At 37.5% G+C, this 22504-nt stretch overlaps 1 protein-coding gene across 1 annotated transcript in view; it reads right to left on the bottom strand.

Moving 5' to 3' along the window:
• RTN4 (reticulon 4) overlaps positions 1-21616 on the bottom strand; it is a 75240-nt gene extending 53624 nt beyond the window's left edge. The window contains exon 1 of the mRNA XM_054575440.1: positions 20882-21616. Within this exon, the coding sequence (XP_054431415.1) occupies positions 20882-21419 (538 nt within the window). The 5' untranslated portion in view covers positions 21420-21616. The remainder of the gene's footprint in view (positions 1-20881) is intronic.
• Between the last annotated feature and the right edge of the window lie 888 nt (positions 21617-22504).

The raw sequence follows: 22504 nt of genomic DNA, 5'->3' as shown, positions 1-22504 counted from the left end.
TGATTTTCACTGGTGAATTAAAGTATCTTATAATCAGGGATACTACAATAAGTAAAATGAAAAACATTCTCCCTCTTTCTATAACAACTCCCCCTCTTTTGATGATCTTCTCATAATGCCAAATTCTAATTATTGAATAAAATTAAAACTCTGACCATCAACCTCAGTTGTGCTAATATGGAGAACCAGAAAAAAGATAATAAATATTAAGGGCTTAATTATACCCATACTAAGTAGACACATAGTGACATGCTTTAAAAAAAAAAAAAAGATTTTCACTAATAGATAAAAGGAAAGCCAGAACTTTACTATTAAGTCTATCTGCTCTATTGCCATCAAATTTATATTTCTAAAAGGACATTCTCTTGCTCAGAAACATTTAAAGGCTTCCGGTTATCCACTGAATTATATCTAAAACTCTCAGATAAATAAGGCCCTATACCATATGGCCCCAAGTTTAACTATCTAAACTTACCTTAACAACTCACAGGTCATCTATGCTTATCAAACATGAGTCTTCCTAACCAAACCCATGCTTCCCCTTCCTGCATATCTGACTGTTGAAATCCAGTAATGCTAAAATTCACCATATTCAGCCTTACTTTCTTTCTAAAACATGCTCATCCTTATCTTACTCTTGTTAATCTTCTACCACATTTCCAGTTACATAAGCTCAGAGAATTAAGTAGATTATTCAAAGTCACAAAGCTAATTCATGACAAAGGAAATTATCATTTAACTTTTTCATTATAATCAGATACATGTTTATTTCCTTATCACTCTCAGTAAAATGAATAGAATCACTAAACTACTCATAATGGTAGTATGAAATATGTGTACCACTCACAAAACAACTAAACAACTTTTTCCAAATGATCTATTCTTCATGTGGGCCCTAATGCTAAATTCACTTCTTTCCCTAACCTAAATCTAGAATGTAAAGTTAGATTAACTGCAGCAGGGCTATACACTTTAAATGCTATTTACTTCCATCACACAAGAATCAGTTTCTTTTTTTTTTATTTTTTGTTTTTTCTTACATACTTTTTTCAATTTTATTCCCCCCCACCACCACCATTTAGTCTCTTTATACTCCCTAAACCCTGCAATCACCACAGTGTTGTCCATGCCCATGAATCCTTTTAAGGATCAGTTTCAAAATTAAAGTTCACTAGAGATCTCTCCTTTTGTTAAGTAGATCACTTTTTAAAAAAGTAAAAGTGGTATAGCAGTTTTTAATTTATTACTGTGAATTAAAATATACATACACACACACTATCACAAGCTCACTAATGTCCACACACACTTTTAAATCCTCACCAGAGAGAGAGAGAGACAAACATCAATGTGAGAAAGAAATATTGATTGGCTGCCTCCCATACGCATCCCAACTGGGGATCAAACCCGAAACCTAGTTTATGTGTCCTGACCCACATCAAATCTGCAATCTTTTGTTGTGCGAGATGATGCTTCAACTAAATGAGCCACCTACCCAGGGCTGTCCACACCCTCTTGTAACTATTTTCCTTGACATTCATTTCAAATCAGCCTTTTTATCAACTAAATGTGTAATTGGTCAGTAAAACCATATGTAATTTATAAAACAAAGGAAACAAGCTGCATTTTAGAACCATAGAAAAGAACTTCTCCTTCTAGCTATGAGAGTAATTTTATCAGACCAATCCTCCCAACATAAACAACTATGAAACTGAACAAAATACATGAAGCAACTGTATTGAGGCACTGGACAACAGGCAGTACAGGAAAGAGTGTAATTTCTAAGAGGGAAGCACACCAGATGAATGCCCTGGCTTTCTGCCTGAAGGCACTTTCTGGTCTACACCATAAGAAAGAAGAACCTAAAAATAGAACCCAAGAACTCTGTGCCCTTGCTAAGCTGAGGAGGATGGAGAGTTACCTGGAATTTGTGAGGTAGGGTAATATACAAAGAACAGCTGAAGAGAGAAGGAGCTCCAGAAATCTGGATAGAGGTTCCCTTTAAATATTTGGTTCTTCCCTTTAAATACGCAGCACAAGACTCAGCAAAGCCTAGCAGGGAAATCTATAATAGAGTTGTGAACTGAATGGATATTCTGGAGGTTAGACTACACTGGAAGACCTGAACTAATTTTGACCAGCAAGCGTGGGGAGATCTTACTGAACACCCCAATATAAAAGATAAACACCAGAAAAGAACACCTTACGAGTGGGACTACTCTAACCCTAAAGTAAGGAATACTCTAGACCAAGAATCAACAAAATATGGCTCGTGGGCCAAAGTTTTATTGGAAGACAGGCCTGTCCATTCACCTATGTATTGTCTACAGCCACTTTTGCTTTATATGGGCCAAGATGAGTAGTTAAGATAGAAACTGCATAACCCACAAGCCTAAAATATTTACTACTCAACCCTTACAGAAAAAGTCAACAGACTCCTACTTTTCGACCGACTCTAACATTAAAAATCAAGACTTAAAAAGATCAAGATGATTTGCCAGATAATTAACTGCCTGACAGAACAAAACTAACACCAAACCCATGACAACCAGTATAAAATTTAAAAAAGAAAACCTGCACATGAGAAAGAAATATAATCATAATTTAGAAAAAACAGTCAATGTAAACAAACACAGATATAATATATATTTTGGATTAGCAAACATAAAATGGAAATTAAAATAGCTATTGAAATATTCCCAAAGATGTACAGTAAAAGATGGACATGAATGAACAGATTCTTCGTAGAGAATACAGACTAGAAAAAAGAACCAAATGAGATTCTATAACTGAAAATTACATTAAGAAAAATTCACTAGATTGGTTTAAGAGCAGACTGGACAGTGCAAAAGGATAAATAAACTTAAAGAAAGTAACAGCAGCTATCCAAACTGAATCACAGCAGGAAGGGAAAAAAAGGCTGAGGGGAAAGAATGAAGAGAGCCTCAGTGACCTGAGATAATGAAGCATTTAAAATATATGTAATTGGAGTCCCCCAAAAGGCAATAGTGACTGATAGGGAAAAAAAAAAAAAAAGGGAATAAAGATATAATGGATTAAAATTTGCCAACTGTAACGGAAAATATCAACTTATAGATCCAAGAAGCAGAATAAATACAAACCACAAAGAAATTCATTGTAGAAGTCAAATTGTTGAAAACCAAAGATAAAGGAAAACCTTTAAAATAGGAAAAAAGCAAGGAGACAGCAATAAGAACGACCTGACTTCTCAATGGAAATAATGTACCGTATTTTGCTATGTATAATGTGTACCCACATTTTTGTACGTGTTATACACGGGATTATTATACCCATGGTATGTAACCATCATACCCATGTATAATGTAAATCCTTATTTTTCCCTCAAAAATTTGGGCAAAAAGGTGCACAATATACACGGCAAAATACGGTATTCCAAAAGATAATGGACATCTTTAAAATGAGAAAAGAAATCGACAACCTAAAATTATATATACTCTATTATCATTATTCACTGATTCCCTATTTGCAAATTTGTTTACAGGCCAAACTGGTAATCCCCAAATCAATACAGCAGCACACATGCACTGAGCAGCAAAATATTCCAGTCACCCAACACATATTTCTCACATAAGGTAAAGAAAACCCTATGTCTCCTTGTTTCACCTCTCAGAATGTAAACACAGGTTCTTTCCCCAGCTTAGTTAGTGCCACATTTTTTCACATTTTTGTGGCTTTTGTTAGTGATTCAGCTGCTTGAATTGGCTTCTAGGCACAGTGCTAAAGTTCTGTCTAGTGTTCTTAACCACAAAAAGGTTGTGATGTACCATACAAAGAAAGTACACATGTTAAATAAGACTTCATTCAGGCATCAGTTATAGTGCTGTTGGCCGTAAGTTCAATATTAATGAATCAACAATATATAGTAAATCATGATTTTAACTAGAAACACATGTAAAACAAAGTTATATATAGACCAGTTAACAAAAATGCTATGCCTAGAGGTTTCCAGGAACCTAACCCTGTATTTCCCCTAGGAGCAATGATTCAGCATTTGCTAATTCAGTGTTTTCTGTGACTTTATAAAACATAATTTCCATAAATAGCAATATTGACTGTCTTCATCAAAAATACTGTTGAAAAATAAAGACAATAATGGTATTATCAGACAAACTAAGAAAACAGGAGCTCAAAGAAATTACCACCAAGAGACCTGCACTACAAGAAACTTGAAATAAAACTCTTCAGACTGAAGGAAAATGACATTGGATAAAAATCTGTGTCATCATGAAGGAATGAATAATGGCAGAATGGTAAATATGTTGAGTAGATCCAAAATATTCTCATTTCTTAATTTCTTTAAAGAATAACTGATTTTTGAAGCTCAAATAATTACAATACACAGTATTTGTAGAAGGAAAATGTATAACAATAAACGCACATAGGATGGAAGAAATACATGAAAGCATAAAACAAACACCAGATGGGGAAAAAAACAAAGACTTAAATGAACCATACTAATAATTACAATGAATGTAAATGGCCGCAATTAAAAGGCAGAGGTTTCAGACTAGATAAAAACCCTATGATATAGGACACACACTTCAAATGTAAGAACACAGATAAACGAAAAGTAAAAGAATCTGAAAGGATATATCATCCAAGCACTTATCCTATGAAATCTGGAGTGACTATATTAATGTCAAGCAGAGTGATTCAAAGACCAGGAGTATTATACCTTGAGATTATCAAGAGATAGGGGAGCACTTGGTAATGATAAAGGAATAACTAGACATGGTACTAAATACATATATAACAACACTAAGGGTGTATGGGAAAGGCATATAGGAAACACATGAAGCAACAACTAAAGGGGACACACGTATCTATAACTTTTATTTTAAACTCTAAACACTCAACTCTCAATTAATTGATAGACCACACACCTATGCATGTAATCAATAAGGATATAGATGATTTAAGATAACATCATCAACTGGGGAACTAAACTGGCTTTTATAGAGCACTACAAACAACAGAACACACATTCTTCTCAAGTACACATAAAACATTCACCAAGATAAACCATTTCCTGGTCTATAAAACAAACCTCAATAAACTTAAAAAGACTGACATCAGTGTATGCTCCTTGATCACATGAATTAAATTGAAGTCAATAAAACAAAAATATCTGGAAAACTCCCAAATGTCTGAAATTAAACTATGCAATTTTAAATAACTCATGAACCACAAAATATATCACAGGGGAAATTAAAGCATATTTTAAATTAAATGATAATGGAACTTTGTGGGATACAGATAAAGCAAGCTTGGAGAAAAATTTATAGCTCTAAATGCTTTTAGAAGGATTAAATTCAAAGAGCTTACATCTTATGAAATTAGAAAAGAGTTAAACCCAACCAATGTTATAGAAAACAACAACAGAGAAAAATAAACGAAACCAAAAATGATGAGATCAATACAATTGATAATCCATAAAACTATCAAGAAAAGAGAGATAAAAACATGTAATGGAAATAAAAGAGGGTCTGTTCACTATCGATCTTAAAAACATAACAATATTACACACAAGTTTATGCCAATAAATCAGACAACTTAGGAGAGGGACAAATTCCTTGAAAGGCATAGATTTCCAAAACCGACAGGGAAGAAATATAAAATCTGAATAGCCTTATATCACTTAAATAAAGTATACTTGTAACTTTTTTGAAGATTTTATTTATTTTTAGAGAGAGGGGGAGAGAGGAACAAAGAGAGGGAAACATCAATGTGTGGTTGCCCTCTTGCGCACGCGCTACTGGGGGCCTGGCCGGCAAACCAGGCATGCGTCCTGACTGGAAATTGAATCCGCGATCCTTTGGTTCACAGGATGGCACTCAATCCACTGAGCCACACCAGCCAGGGGCAGTATACTTGTAATTTAAAACCATCTCCATGAAGAAAACTCCAAGCCCAGATGGCTTCACCAGTAAATTCTATAAAATCTAAGGATACTTACACAAACTATTTCAAAAAATACAGGAAAAGCAAACTTTCCAAAACGTTTTACAAACTTATATATTAATACCAAAACCAGGCAAGGATATTACAAGGAAATAAATTTACAGGAAAAAATACTTTATACACATACATGTAAAAAACTTTTACAGTCCTGGCTGGTGTGGCTCAAGTGGATTGAGTGCCAGTCTGCAAACCAAAGGGTAGCCAGTTCTCTTCCGAGTCAGGGCACATGCCTGGGTTGCAGGCCAGGTCCCCAGCAGGCAGTGCAAAAGAGACAACCACACATTGATGTTTCTCTCCCTCTCCCCTTCTCCTCTGTCTAAATATAAATAAAATCTTAAAGAAATAACTTTTACAATATATTAGCCAATTGAATCTAGCAATTCATAAGAAGTATATTCATTACCAAAAGGGTTCAATTCCAGGAATACAAGATTGGTTCAACATTCAAAATCAGACAATGAAATTTACCATACTAATAGCCCGAAAAAGAAAGCCCATATATTATTGTCTCAAAAGATACCAAAGACATCTATTACAATTCAATACCTATTTCACAAAAATTCTCAACAGAGTTGAAGGAAACTTTCTCAACCTAAGGGTCAGAATATCTAGGAAAAAAATATTTAATTATGAAAGACTAACCATAATTTCTCCACGATGCAAAGAATTTTTTACATGTTTTACTGTACTTGCTTTCTTATCATAAAAATATATATACTCTATTATCATTATTCACTGATTCCCTGTAACAAAAATCAGAAGGGAAAAAGTAAAACAATCTTAGCTTTGAAACAACAGCACTGTGTAGTTAGAAAATTCTATGGTTAAAAAACCCTACTTAACCCTACAAGAGCTAGTAAGAGAATTTAGGGAGGATGCAGGATAGTTATAAGAACAGTATAGAAAAATCACTGTATTTTCATTTACCAGCAACTAATAAATGAAAAATAACTATTATCATCTACAATAGCAACAGAAAACATAAATTACTTAGAAATAAATTCAACAATAGAAATACAAAAGCTCTACACTGAAAACTATAAAACACTCCTGAAAGAAACTAAAGAAGGCATTGTTTTAATATATATAAAATGTATTTTTATATATTTATTTATATATTTATATATATATATCTTATATACGAAAAAGGCATAAGCGTTTTAATATATAATATATACCTCATGTTTATGGACTGGGAGACTTTTATTGTCAGGAAATAGTACTCTTAAGAGTTTCTTGTGATTTTTGCATATCCTGCAAACTGAGGGATAGGGTGCTGACTGCCTTTGTTCCTATCTTTTCAACAATGTTTACATAACAAACAGCGTTTGAGATAGAAACAGTGTCTTCCACTTGAGCAATAATAAGGCAGGCATGCTTATCAGGTAGTGTAATATTCCGTTTCTCTAAGTACAAGGTTGCTCTCCTGTAATACCACTCCTGCAAGTGCAAGCGCCATTTGGCCCTCTCAGTGTTGCCCTATGGGAAATGGAGCTCAGGGAACCTGTGCAAGAAAATGCTGATATTCTGGTGATGAGCATTGCTGTGAGTAATAACCTAGGCAGCTGTGACTTCTGCCAACATCCATGAAACTACGGCAGGCAAATTTGTAAGATTGTTATGGGGTAAATTCTCAAACCCTAAGATGTCAATTCTCCCCATATTAATCTATAGATTCAGTAACAATTCTAATCAAATTCCCTACAGGCCATCTGTAGAAATGAACAAGTTAGTCCTAAAATGTATATGGAAATACAAAGAGCTTAGAGCAAATAATTTTGAAAAAAATATAAAACTTGGTATACTCATGCTACTTGATTTTAAGACTTACTGTAAAGTTATAGCAATTAAAACAGTCTGGCATTGGCATAAAAACAGACAAATAGATCAACAGAACAAAACAGATACAGACATCCTTAACTCACACTGGCTTAATTTTACAGAAAGCAATACACATTCAGCAGAAACCATACTTCCAATTTTAGATCTTTTCCCAGGCTAGTGATAAGCAGTACAATTCTTGGTGACGCTTGACCCTAGGCAACAGCAGCACACAGCAGCAAACCACAGCTACCAGGTCAGAGGGGAACAACTGATGCTCTACAATGTATTATTCACTGTTAGACGATTTTGCCAACTGTAGGCAGGCAAAGTATAAGTGTTCTCACCACGTTTAAGCTAGGCTAAGCTAAACCTGCAGCGGTCACGGTCAAAAAAAAATACAATATAGGTTACATGTATTTGAGATACATTACTAGTATGTGCTAAAATATGAAAAAAAATTTAAGACACTGAAAATTTGCATTTATTTATATAATAAAGTACATGACTTTTTATTTTCGGTTGCAATCTAGAGATTATCAAAGAAATATAAAAACACAAATAAAAATTTTTCTTTTCAAATAACTGAAACATAGATATGCTAAAAAATACAATCCAAAAAATGTTAACATTATTTAATCAGAATTTTCAATAGCTGGCTTTGCAAAACGTTTGTAACAGTCATTGCAAACAATACTGCTATGCTCAAGGTGATCTCTCTCACATACAATTTACTATCGAATATCATACACACTTATGAAATCGTGTTATAACCAAACTGACAGCTTGAACGTTATGGCTTAACATTACTCACCCACAAATGTGCACCTAGTCATGACCTTTGACCTGTGCACCTGATATATGTGACAATATTTAAGAAAAGAGTGTGTTTGTAGCTCTCAGATCGGCTGCGACCTCCGCAGGGTTAAGCTATGATGTTTGGTAGGTTAAATGTATTAAATGCTTTTTAAAAAATCATATTTAATGAGCTAATCTTTCTTCTCCATCTCCACCTCATTATCCCACTCTCCCACCCACTCCCACACTGAATGCTAGACACATTTATGTAAATGGACATGGGATAATGCCAGAGAAAGTCAGTGTCAATTTTTAAGCATCGAAGTGCACTTTTGACCTAGGATATTTTCAACTTACCATGAGTTTTACGGGACATAACCACCATCATAAGTTGAAGGGCATCTGTGTGCTTACATAGACACACTTATATGGTCAATGATTTTCATCATAGGCACCAAAACAAATCAATAAAAATATCTTCCAAAAAATTTTGCTGGGACACCAAATATCTATATGGAAAAAATATGTAAATCTGAATCTATATCTCTCTCCCACAGACAAAAGTTATTTCAAGATGGATCAGAGATTTAAACATAAAAGCTAAAATTATAAAGCTCCTAGAACGATACATAGAATATTTTCACAACCTTGGAATAGGCAAAGGTGTCTTAACACACTAAGCATGAACCATAAAAGGAAAGCTTAATAAATTAAGACCTCTTCAAAAGCAGAAAATTATATTCATCAAAAGAACCCATCAATAAAATTAACATGTAAGTTACAGGTTAAGAGAATATATTCACAATGCATAATCTGACAAAAGATTCCTACAAACCAGTAAGAAAATGATACATAACAACGTAAGAATGGGTAAATTACTTGGACACTTCACAAAAGAAAATATACGAGTAGCCAATAGACATGTAAAAGCCCTTTAATTCATTTGCATAAATGCAAATTTTCAGTGTTTTAAATTAGTGGGGGACATCTGAATTAAAACCCAATGAGAAACAACTACATACCCACTAAAATTAAAAAGACTGATAATATCAAATGTTGGTGATAACTGAGGTCACCCCTAACTCTCACACATTGCTGGTAGATGTGGAACCAGTCTGGAGAAGAGTTTGACAATTTTTTATAAAGATACTTACCCCATTAACCAGCAATTCTACTCTTACTCAATTCTACCCTCTTTACCCAAGAGAACTGAAAAAAAAAGTCCACGAAAAAGGCCTAAGCAAGAATGTTCATAGCATTCTATTGTTCACAGAATTTGATCCTTAGCCAAAAATTATAAATAATCCAAATGTCCATTAACAATGAATGAATAATTAAATTGTGGTATATTCTTATCTTGGACTACTCAGTAGTAAAAAGGAACAAATTACTGATACCTGCAACACTACTGATAAACCTGAAAAAATACTGAATGCAAAAAACTAGACACAAGAGTACGTACTGTATGATTCCATTCCTATGATGCTCTGTAAGATACAAAACTATGGTAAAAACAACCTGAACAGTAGTTGCTTGGGATTGCAGGGCTGGGGAAGGATAGAACAAGAATTGAATTAAATTGACTGCTAAGGGCCCAAGGGATCTTTCTGGGATGAAGAAAAGGTTCTATATCTTGATAGGGGTGTGGGTTAAATGAGTAGATGCATTTGTCAAAATACAGAATTTCCAAAACTTAAGATCTGCACTTTACTGTATGTAAGTTATATCTTAATAAAAACATTAAAATGACTATCAACTAATTAAATAAAAACATTAAAATGAAAAAAGTGTATGTGCATATTTCAACAAATTTCAGAGTGCACAAGTAAGCAAGGGAGAACCCATAGACTTACAAAACCAACCAATCCACTGTAATCTGTGGACCTTATTTGAATTCTGATTCTTTTATAAAAACTACTATAAAAAAAAAGACGTTATAATATCCACTATATAACAGGAAATATAAACACTGGCTAGATATTTGATGATAATTAGTTATTGTTAAATATGTTGGAGAAGTGTCTGATGAAGAGTACGTCTTGTGGTTATGTTTTGGAAAACAGTACTTACAGTTTGCAAGATACATACTGAAATATTTATGAGGGTGTGGGATTGGCAAGATTAGCCATGGATTCATGTCTGTTGGGGCTCAGTGTTAGCTAAGTGAGGTTTCATTCACTATTCTGTCTTCCTTTATGTTTCAATTTTCTGTAATAAAAAGTAAAAATAATTTTTTCACTCTCTCCAAAAAAACAGATAAGGCAACGTAAGCATACTAAAATTATGTTATACTGAAGCAAAATTAGTTGTACCCATACTTCTTTTAGCAGACCATTAAAATATACATTTGATTCTATCAATGCCAAACTTAACTACAGCTCCTGCAACATGTTTTGGTAACAAAATTTTAGTAAAACGGACTACAACAAGTTTGGTGGAATACAGTGGGTAAATGAGAAAGTATGTTGGTAGGTGGTAGTTTTATTGTCTTGTTCAAAAGTGGTATTATAGATCTGATCCTTAGAGAAGATCTATGTATAGTAGAGATGACATAAAATATAACATAATGAAATACCTGATCTTCTGATTTTCATAATTCACCTTATGCAAGCAAAAGCATCTAACAAAGTTTTTATCTTTTTGTCCCCATACGCAGCCCTAAGCCTGGTATTAAAAAACAAAACAAAACAACAAAAAAGACTTGTGTTAACTTTTTCTTAACTAATATTGAACTTCCAAGGGACCAGACAACTATCAAATCTGTATGAACCATGAAACTTTATAAGCCTTCCTTAGCTATAACAACTCCATCTATGAGAAACACAAGCCATTAAAGAAATACTGTTCTTTAAATAAAACTAGAGGTCCGCTTAAGTAAAGGATTCAGAGGGAGCTAAAAAGTTAATCCAGTATTTAGCAACTACAGCTCCTACTACAGTAAAAATATTTTAGAAAGGAAAATGCAGGGAGACTTATTTTTAATGGTCTATAATCAACTGGGAAGAGGGGAGCAAAAACCCAGTATTTCAAGTGTTTCCTACTCCTGTGCAGCCTAGAACACTTAGCATTTGTTTTAAAGCCGACACTTGACATTAATTATAAACTAAATTTTTAAAAAATATATGTTAATAAAAACCATGTGCTGGTAGAAAAAATATATAATATCAACACTGAAAATATATAAATTCTTCTCTAATTTAATCCATAAATGTGTTGTAACCCACTATACTTCCAACAGAAGGAGAGGAGACTAGATAAACTTTAAAGATCAGATAGAAAATTATACATGCACAGGACAAGGAGTATATGTGAAAAAGTCCTATCAGCTTATATTTTATTTAAAAGTTATAGCCTATGTATGGTTGTCAGATAGGAACTAGACTTATTAAGGGGACCACCTTGTAAGTTCTATAAATGCCTAACCACTACGCTGTACACCCGAAACTAACATAATACTGAATGTCAACTGTAATTGAACATTTTTTAAGATTAAAGTTATAGCAATTAAAACAAATAAATGAAACAGAAAATATTTCACCCATACAATAAGTATATAACAAAAGTGGCATTTCAAAATATGTAGTAAAGAAAATAGTGTTGAAACAAATGGGAAATCATATTAAAAAATAAAATTATATTACTACTTCACTCTCTAGAACAAAGTAAACTACAGAAGAAAGAATTAAATGTCAAAATGAAATCATAAAAATACCAAGAAAACACATGGGAGAAATTTTTGTATGGCATATGTATGACAAAGGCTAATTTCCTTACAATAGGGCAAGTGCTCCTACATCTATAAGAACAAAGAAAATGAGAAGACAGAGGGGGAGGGGAAGTAGTAGTAGCAGTTGTCAAAGCTGTGATCAGAAAAATGCACTGGCACCTAAAAAAAATATGGCACCTAAGATAATTAGAAAAATACTGGGAAATATACATTAAAAAAACTTTTTTTATCAATCTACTATATTGGCAAAGGCAAAAGGGAAAAGGTACTTTCACATATTATTGGTGGGTACATAGTTTGTAACAACTCTTTGTGGTACAATTTGGCATCAACTATCAACATTTTAAATGCACATACCCTTTGAACCAGTAATTCTACTTGGATGAATTTGTTACAACAAATAAAAAACAGTGCGTATTCCCAAAGAAGTTTATATAAGGGTGGTCACAGCAACATTATTTATAACAGAAAAGCTGAGAAACCACCAAATTGATCATGAACAAAAGACTGACTAAAAAAAAATAATAATACATTCATTTGTATAATAAATACATGCTTTAATTCATAATACTTACGGGTTTTTTTTTTTTAAGAGTTTTGCTGCTTTGGTAAGTCTTTAAAGATTTTGTTTACTTTTAGAAAGAGAGGAAAGAAATGAGAGAGGGAGAGAAACATGAGAGAGATACAAGGATAGGTTGTCTCTCACACACCCCCAACTGGGAACCTGGCCCACAAACCAGGCATGTGTCCTGACTGAGAATTGAACCAGCGACCTTTTGATTCACAGGTGCTCAATCCACTGAGCCACACCAGCCAGGGCAACACTTAGAATTTTTATTGAGAGACAATATTGTAGTAATTCTGGGACTAAACAGAATATGAAGATCCACGTTCATCTCTAACTTTTTATTTATTCAACAAATAATCTGGGTCTACCGTATCTCTGGGCTCAGCAATGCAGATATAATGTCATATAGGCCTTTTCCTCAAGGGAAAAAAGGTAATAAAGCCCCTTTACCCTTTACTCAAGAGCATACAATCTGGTAGAGACTAGAGATGAGTAAACATACCATTACCATATATGTGGTATGATATATATCATGAGGTAAGAACAGAATATTATAGGAACACATGAGGAAAGCAACTTAAAAATAATCACCATGCCAAGAAACCAAAACCCAGCAGCTTAAATGTGACATTATCAACTCCTCCTCTATTGTTTAAAGGAATGATGAGGCCATGAGACAGAGAAGACCTTAGCATTGGTAAAACTGGGTCTCACCATCCTGCATGCCTGTGTCCACAAAGATCACATTCACCCATTTAAACACTGCTGATGTACTATGATTCTGCCATTACGCTTCCCATCCCTGATGCTATCACCTTCAGGGGAACCTTCTAGGGTCATGTTTAGAAACAATAACAAAACTCTCAAAGAATGCACTATAAGAATAGTGTATCTGCAGCATTTACTTCTACTTAGTTGGAGGTTCCAAAGAAGAATCAAAAAATACATCCATTTGGTTGGTACTTGTATCCTGGGCTAGCAAAATACCTTTAAAAGATGTCATTTAAATTGTGGCCTTGCACCAGTAGGGTTTCAAATAAATTGCTTTTAAATATACTATGAATAAAACAGAGCTAATTTTTGGACAATAGATAATATGACCCTTTTTAGAAATGTTTTGTATAATACAGCAAACCTTCCAAGTTTATAGAGATATAGAATAAAATAGCACATTTCCTAAATACTTTTCCATATAATTATATATTTATCAAAGATTCCATATATATTTATTACATCATTTTAAAAGGGATTTAAGCATATAAATTGGACACTGTGCTTCCTAGGAACCAATCTGAAATATACACAATAATTCATCTTATCCATAAGGGTACTGGTTCCTCGTTAGAAAATAAGAAATGACTTAACAAAAGAAATTATTAAGAATCTAAATTCATTGGTTCTATTCCTTGTATCATCTGTTAGATTAAAAAAATGGAAGGAAGATGGGGAATATGGCATGACAATCACCTTCTTTAGAAGCACCTTAAGATTTAAACTATATCACTAAAAATCTTTTATCATTTCTAATATGTGCTCCTGTATCAATATAAAAGATCATATAATAAATGACTTTATAAAGACTGACAGTTTTTAATCTCCAAGACATAATAATGCTATACTTACAGCAATATCCAATTCTACACAAATTTCCACTGCAACTAACAGCTTTGGACAGTCTCTGAAATTGATTTAATAAGCACCAACATTCTTTTCTTTGCATTTACATTCATGGCCTCAAAGTTCTATTAATTCTTCTTTCATAAAGCCTCTTTGTAACCTAACTATAAAAATACAAATTCACAACTAATCATGCTTCTTTTCTATTCCATTTTCACTAAACTTGTAATGAACTAGTTCAGGCTCTACTCACCTGTCTCAGAATTATTGCAAAAGCTTTCTAAACAGTTCCTCTGTTTTTCTTTCCAACCTATCTAGAATATGGTCACCGCTTTTTTTTTTTTTTAACAGTTTTCACGATGCCTTCCATGTCTCAGTTAAATAATCTTCAATGGTTTCCCAATGCCTAATGCAGTGAATCAGGAGGAGGTTGAAAAATAATATAACAACTATATTTTGGAAACAATAAAAACACTTTTGGTTTCCTAATATAAATTGCCTAAAGCAAAAGAAACTGTAGGTGGCAGAGCATGAATAAAAGCAGATGACAAAACCCTAATTCCTTAATTGGACATTTCAATACCCTTCAGAATCCAGATCTACCACACATTTCAATCTTTTTTTTTAAGGGAAAAAATTCTACAAATATTAAGTAAAAAAATGGATAAAGGATACCAAAAAGTCATTTAAAGCTTTTTTAAAAAAGATAGGCAAGAAATATACAAAAACAGGTTTAGTTTCAACAAATAATAAAGTGACAACTAAAATAACACATCATTGTCACAATCAGACTAATAAATATTAAAAATATTGGTAATATCAAGTATTGGTGACTGAAAGAAAGTGGGTATTCAGACTCTTTTTCTTCATCTTCTTAAAGCACTCCCTTTAGCATATTTTGCAATGCTGGTTTGGTGGAGATGTATTCTTTTAGCCTTCTTTTATCTGGAAAACTCTTTATTTCACCTTTCATTTTAATTGATAGCCTTGTTGGATTGTCTTGGTTGCAGGTTTTTGCTTTTCATTCCGTGGAATATTTCTTGCCATTCCATTCTGGCTTATAGCATTTCTGTTGAGAAGTCAGCTGCTGGCTGTATTGGGGCTCTCTTATATGTTACTACCTGTTTCTCCCTTGCTGCCTTTAGGATTCTCTGTTTGTCTTTGATATTTCCCATCTTAATTATGATGTATTTTAGATTGGGCCTCATTGGGTTCCTCCTGAATGACATCCTCTGTGCTTCCTGGACTTGTGTGACTTTTTCTTTCCTCCAGTTAGGGAAGTTTTCCATCATCACTTTTTCAAACAGATTCTCTATCCCTCTTCTCCTTCTGGTATCTCTATTATACAGGCATTACTATGTCTCAGGTTGTCCTGCATTTCCCTAAAATCATCTTCATTCTTTTTGAGTCTTTTTTCATTTTCTTGCTCTTTCTGGGAGCTTTTTTCTACCTTATCATCTAGGTCGCTGATTTGTTCCTCTGCTTCATCTAACATGCTTGTGATTCCTTCTATTGTGTTCTTCAATTCAGAAACTGCATTCTTCATTTCCCCTTGCCTCTTATTGATAGTTTCTATGTCCTTTTTCATGCTTATATAGTTTGCAGTAAGTTCCTTGCAGAGTCCCTGTAGTCTTGGGTAATTCTCTGAGCTCAAGCTTCCTTAGAACCATTGTTTGGAACTCAGTATCTGACAGTTTACGTGCCTCTATTTCATTTAGTTCTCTTTCTGGGGATTCCTCCTTTCCCTTCGATTGGGGGGTGTTTCTTTGTCTTCCTACTATTTGTGAAACTCTTCTTTTTTGCTTCTGCTTCTTAAATTGATCTATCTTGACTTCTTGACTTTGTGGTGTGAACTTCCATGGTAGGAGGCTGCTGTTTCTTCTTTCTGGATCTGCCTCTAATGATGTCAGATGTTGACCCTGTCTCACCCTACACAGTCTGTTCAAGACTTCCCGGAACCTACAGACTGTGGCTGTCTCTTTCCGTTGTTAATCTAGTCACTCTGCACTCATCAGTCAGGCTTAGACACCAAAGAGTGGGGCAAAGTCCCTCCTGAGGGCGGTACTATTGTGTCCTCTCATGCAGCTCAAGGGAGTGGTCTACCCAAGCAAGATGGCTGCTGTCATATGGGGGATGAGTCAGCACTGGGTTTCTGCCAGCTATTCCCTCAGTTCTCTCCCCAAAGCCTCTTTCCCCAGTTTCTCCTCAGGTGTCTCTAGCCCACTCTGCCCCTGCCTTTGCCAGAGCTCAAGGTAAGTGGCTGCAAAAAAAAATTTATGCCTTGGTCCTTTAAACAGCTCTTTGCCTCTCCAGCCACCTGTCTCTGGCAGAGAGCAACCCTGCTGCTTTTCGCAGCTGGGTACTGTCTGTGTACTTTTGTGCTCTGGTGCTTAGGCAGGAAGTGCCCACTTATGATTTTAGACCCCACTCTTCTCAGGGGGATCCAACTAGTCATTTAAATATTCTTCTGGTGCTGTCACCTGTGAGCGCCCAGCCTCTCTTCTCAAGTCTCTACCGCACTCCTTACCAGTCAGGCTGTGCTAAAGCTGATTCTTCTCTCTGTCCAAGGTTATAAGGCTCCTCTCTCGCTATAGTTCAGTTGTTTGTTCTAGGTGATTTCTCCACAATTTAGTTGTAATTCCAAATTGGTCCTGGGAAGAGGTCAGTGTGACTTCCAGTCACTCCTCTGCCATCTTGAATTCTCCAAAACTCTTTAGTTACAGCTTTAATCACTTAAGCCTATCAGTTAAGGCTAAACTCCTTTAACACCTGAGTTCTCCAATCATTTCCCCCTGTCAGTTTTAATTATCTTATTTCTTTAGGGTTAGCTTACAAACTAAAACAGCATAAAATACAAAAGCTACACAATTTTGGAAGAATGGAAAGTTTCTGCCTCAGAGCACCCTCTAGAGCACCCAAAGGAAAATAACCCTGCCACCCTCTGCCAGGACAGCCTGATCCTAGAATGAGCCCAGAGTTCCTTCCCATCTAAAATACCATCTGTTGTCCATTGGAAAATGCAGGCAGCTGCAGCACAATCACCCAGACATCCTTGAAGAAGAGCCTGAGAGCCAGAGAGCCCCATTTTAATCTTAATTAACACTGTTTTAGAATATGTCTAGAGACCAGTTCAGTGCAACTCTTAATGATGTTTGCATTTCTCTCAACCTAATTTCTATCCAGTTTCCCTTGTATATCCTCAAAGCCTAGGTTAATCAACCACCTTCATAACTTGAAGCCAATTGTTTTCACCTGAAAAATGGTCACCAAAAGGCTCTGGTTCTCACTTCAGTTACTGCATTACAATAGGGATGCTCTGAGCACAACAGCAAAGAGCAAAATTACGACTTACCAGGAAATGGAAATCAGAGTTTACTCAAAAACAGTATAAATGACAACGTTAAATACACATATCACGGATCAACCCCCTTTCAGTCAGGCTGGTCTATTACCAACCAAGCTCCACACATTTCTCACCTTGTCTTTACTCTCTCATATCAGTCCTCAGTTCTAAATCTTCAAAACTTTCTGCTTCAAAATCACAGTTATTTAAGGAGCATATTTCTAAAGTAAACAATATTTTTTTTTAAGTTAATCTTTTTACCATGGTCTGTTAAGAGATCTAAGTGAAGCCCACCCCACTGTCGTCCCTAGTTTTTCTCACTAGTATTCCTAACTAGATTCCCAAATAGACAAAGCTCATTCCTTACTCAAGGCTTTTGCCTCCCAAGAGTCGCATGGAAATTTTTGATTGTAGCTCGTATCTTACCTCCTCAGAACAGCCTCACAAAGGACCCCACATATCCCTATCATTTTCCATGTCATCATCCTGTTTAATTTCCTCATAACACCACTAAGTTTATTGCATTGGCCAAAAAAGTTCTTTTGTTTTCTGTTAAGATGTCTGTAGTAGCGTTTGTCTTTAACTTTATTTGAAACAATTGTGTTAAGATTGTATTGTGACAGCTGTCATATCAGTGTGCATTTTTTTAAAAAGCTTTTTTCTTAGTGGGAAGCAATATTGATATTGGTGAATTTTTGTGGAGCCATTTTAATATTGAAAATGTAAGAAAATACACAACATTTTCAGCATATTATGCTTTATTATTTCAAAAAAAGTAAAAACACCACTGAAACACAAAAAAGATTTGTTCAGTGTATGGAGAAGGTGCTATGACTGATTGAAAGAGTCAAAAGTGGTTTGCAAAGTTTGTGCTGGAAGATTCCTCGCTGGATGATGCTCCACGGTCAGGAAGACCAGTTGAAATTGATAGCGATCAAATCAAGACATTAATTGAGAATGAACAATGTTATGCCATACAAGATGGCCAACATACTCAAAATATACAAATCAATAAAGTTATTGGTGAAAATGAAAAATGTGTCTTACAGAAAAAAATGTATGGACTTTTTGGCCAACCCAATACCTCTATTACCCTCATGGGGAGGCACATGTTATCTTGCTTATTGCTGTACTCTCATAACCCAACAGTACCTATCTCCTGGTAGATAAACAATAATCAGTTGAACGAATGATTAAAAGAAACCTAGACTCACTGAAATGGTTTACCTATCCATGACCATAATCAAATTAAAGGTACTAAAGTTTTCCCAGTAGTTATCAATACAGAAAGAGGAAACTACACAGAGTCCCTGTGAAGACAGTATTTTCTCCTCCTTGTCTTCCACACTACTATTCCGAAAGTCAAATTCCAAGCAAATGCTGTCATCTCTCGAACCCCTCATGTTCAAAAAAAAGAATTATTCTTTTTGTTCCCATGCAGGAATACAAGATGACAAATTAGTATGCTTTTGTTAAGCAATAAACTTCCCTTCTGAAAATTTCTTATTCCTTTATATTTCCATACCTCAACTTAGTTTCTCTCAAATGTGTTTTTAATTCAGAGAAAGAAGACTGAGATACTCCTAATTTTCTAATATATTTAGTGTAGTGTGTAGTGTTTTGAGTCATGTTTTGGGGGAGGTCAATATTAAAACGAAACATCACAATTAGATTATTTTCCCACTGTCAAGGAGTGAATGGAAGCAAAAAAATTGTGATCTCAAAAACTGATTTTCTGAAAATGAGCCATTTCTAAAATTCTACAAGGCTGCAAATCACTACCTGATTCTTGACCTTTTATACATAAAGGTCCTACTGTTAGTGGGACATTCTCTGTCCCCCCAAAAAAGAAGCTACTTGTTAATAAGTTTATAATCTGCCTAGTAAGTTGAACTCTGAATTTATCTTCTAAAATAATTTCGGAAGATGTTCTTAAAAATAAATTAATCATGTAGGAAAAGGTACTCGTGAATGGAAAGATTTGAAAACTATTTACAGACTTTGCGGATCTATCTCTGTCGATCTACAACGTAACTCTCAAGAAATACTTTAATCAATACGTGAAAACCTGCCCCAAAATATTTCATTAAATCTCATAGTAAATCTGCCACAAGTTTAGTTGGCCTATTCCCGGAAAGGAATCCACAGGTTTCCCTTCTTTAAGAATATCAATCATTCTGCCTCAATTATGATGCATTAATAAGCGAAATCTGTCCACACTGACAGCAATTCCTCTTACTCTGCCACTGAGACCCTGGCAAAACGGCGCCCCCTCGGAACACAATGCCCAGATCCCATCTCCCCAGCTCTGTTTAGCTGGTGAGGATAAACTGGGCGGTGGCAGGACGTCGCCAGAACTCTCTCCTTCCCAATTCTCCACGCGCGGCACCACTGGAGGCGCTCTCCCTTCACTGCAGTTGGGTCAATGTGGACATTTTCCAACGGGCCAGCTCCACACCAGAGCAAGGAGAGGGGAAGAGAGGCGAAACGCTTCGGGGCCACTCCGGCCCCAGAGCGGGTGAGGATGGAGGCCAGGGCTAAAGGGAGGCAAGCTGACTAGCAGCGAAACTGCGTCTTTTCCCTAGGAGCAACCCAGACGGGTAGACAAAAGATTAGGGCGCCAAGGCCTTTCCATCCTCACCCCAGAACCAAGCCAGCCCAATGAATGCACAACCCGAGTTCCTCGATACACACCCAGTTCCTACTAGGGGTGGGTGGGTGCCGAACTTCCGAGACTCAGCGGAATGGGGACTACAGGGAAGAACCTAGGAGCGGGCGGGGTACACGTGTTCGCCGATACTCCCACAGACAAAAAACACGCCCGGGATTCCACTGCCGCCACACCCAGCTCCCCGTGGTTCCCACCAGGGTGGGGGAGGGCGCCTTCGCCCCAAGGTCTTCGCCCGCAGACAAAGCCTCCTCCCGGCAGACAGTGGGGCTCCGCCGGAGCAGCTGGGGCTGCACACAAAAGAGGGAGGGGCGCGAGGAGGGAGGGATAGGCACTCACCCACTGAGCCAGAGGAGCCCCTGCGCTTGGGCGCGGCCGGTGTGGAGGGGGGCGCGGCGGGGGCCGGGGCAGGCGGGGTCCACGCGGACTCGGCTTGGGGGCTCACGTTGGCCGGGGGAGGAGGGGGAGGCCGGGCCGGAGGCTCGTCGTCCTCAGGGAGCTTGGAGGGCAAGGCTGCGGCAGCGGGTAAGGATGGCACGGACGACGCGGGGCTCGTGTCCCAGGACGGCTGCCTCTCTGGGGCGGCCGGGGGCGCGGCCGGCAGGGGCCCCCGGGGCGCGGGGGGCACGAAGTCATTGCCGAAGTCCAGCAGCGGCGCGGTGGGGGCGGTGGGCACTGGGGCCGCCGACAGCCCGGCGGCGGGCTTCCTCTCCAGGACCTCCAGCTCCTCCAGGTCCTCATCCTCATCTTCTTCCTCCTCTTCCTCCTCCTCCTCCTCCTCGTCCTCCCTCACGAACTGGTATTTGAACGTGGGCTGAGGCCGGGGCTGGTGGTCCGAGGACGAGGAGACCAGAGACGACTGGTCCATGTCTTCCATGGCTGGCAGGTCGGAGATGATGCTGCTGCAGCCGCCGCCGCCGGAAACGCTTTTCCTCGGAGCACCGGGCAGTTGTGGGGGTTGGGGAGGACTGAAAGGGGCAGGGCCGAAAGAGCCGAGGGACCTGCAGAGGCGACGGCGCCTGGAACAATGAGACTGCTGCTCCTGCCTCCGCACCCGTGATGCGCCACCCGCCCCGTCCCCAGTTGCCGCCGCCGCCCAAACGAGCGAAGGAGAGAGGCCAGCAGACTCTCCGCCCAGTTTGGCGTGATTCACCCCCGCCACCCCACCCCCGTCAGGCAGGGACTGGCGCGGGACGGAGGGAGCCAATTGGCTACGGGACAGAGACGAAGGACAACCAACCGGCCCAACGGAAAGGAAAAGATAGGAAAGTGGGTGGGGCTCTTGGCGTTTCCTCTCTTTTACCGGCCGGGTTGGGTTCGGTGGGCGGGGCTTGGAACTGGCAATCCCACCCTCCACGTTGGGTAGTTGAGGATAAGGGCTGGGGTCTGGGCCTTGTTCGCCGTTGGAGCTCCCGTCGCCTAGGAGAGTACTGCGAAAGGGAGCAAACTCGCCTGCCCTGAGGGGCAGGGGCGTTCCTGGCGCGGCACCGGAAGGGTGTTGTTATCCTGGGGACTAGGAATGGAAACTTTCCTCCCAGGAAAGGAAAAAACCCAGAGTGGACAACGGTGCTAACAGGACTGTAAAGTAGGCCCTAAGGACTGAAAAAAACGTAACACTTTAAAAGATTTTGAAATAAAAGATTATATTTTTTTCAAACTTAAATTCTTAGGCCACCTCATCACTACTGCCATTACTACCGCAAAAGAAAAAATATTTTTTTTGACAAGGTAAAAGGTCACTTCCAGTCTAAATTGCACACCCTGCATGAGGTAGGCAAAATGTAACTGGGCTGGGCCATCTGGGGACCGGGGCGGAGCATTTGAAAGTACGCTCATCTCCTTCCAGGAGAATTTTGAGATCTGCTGGATGCTGGACTCGCACAAGGTGGGAGGATGAGTCACCCAAAGAAAGAGGGAGAGGGGAGAGAAAATGGAAACAGAACGATGGCTTGGAAGGCAAAT

Source organism: Pteronotus mesoamericanus, unplaced genomic scaffold (assembly GCF_021234165.1).
Source record: "Pteronotus mesoamericanus isolate MK-2021 breed Mesoamerican mustached bat unplaced genomic scaffold, CSHL_Meso_final contig_291, whole genome shotgun sequence".
In the NCBI taxonomy this organism is placed as follows: Eukaryota; Metazoa; Chordata; class Mammalia; order Chiroptera; family Mormoopidae; genus Pteronotus; species Pteronotus mesoamericanus.
Note: the sequence above shows the minus strand (reverse complement) of the source record. Positions and strands in the feature narration are given on the sequence as shown.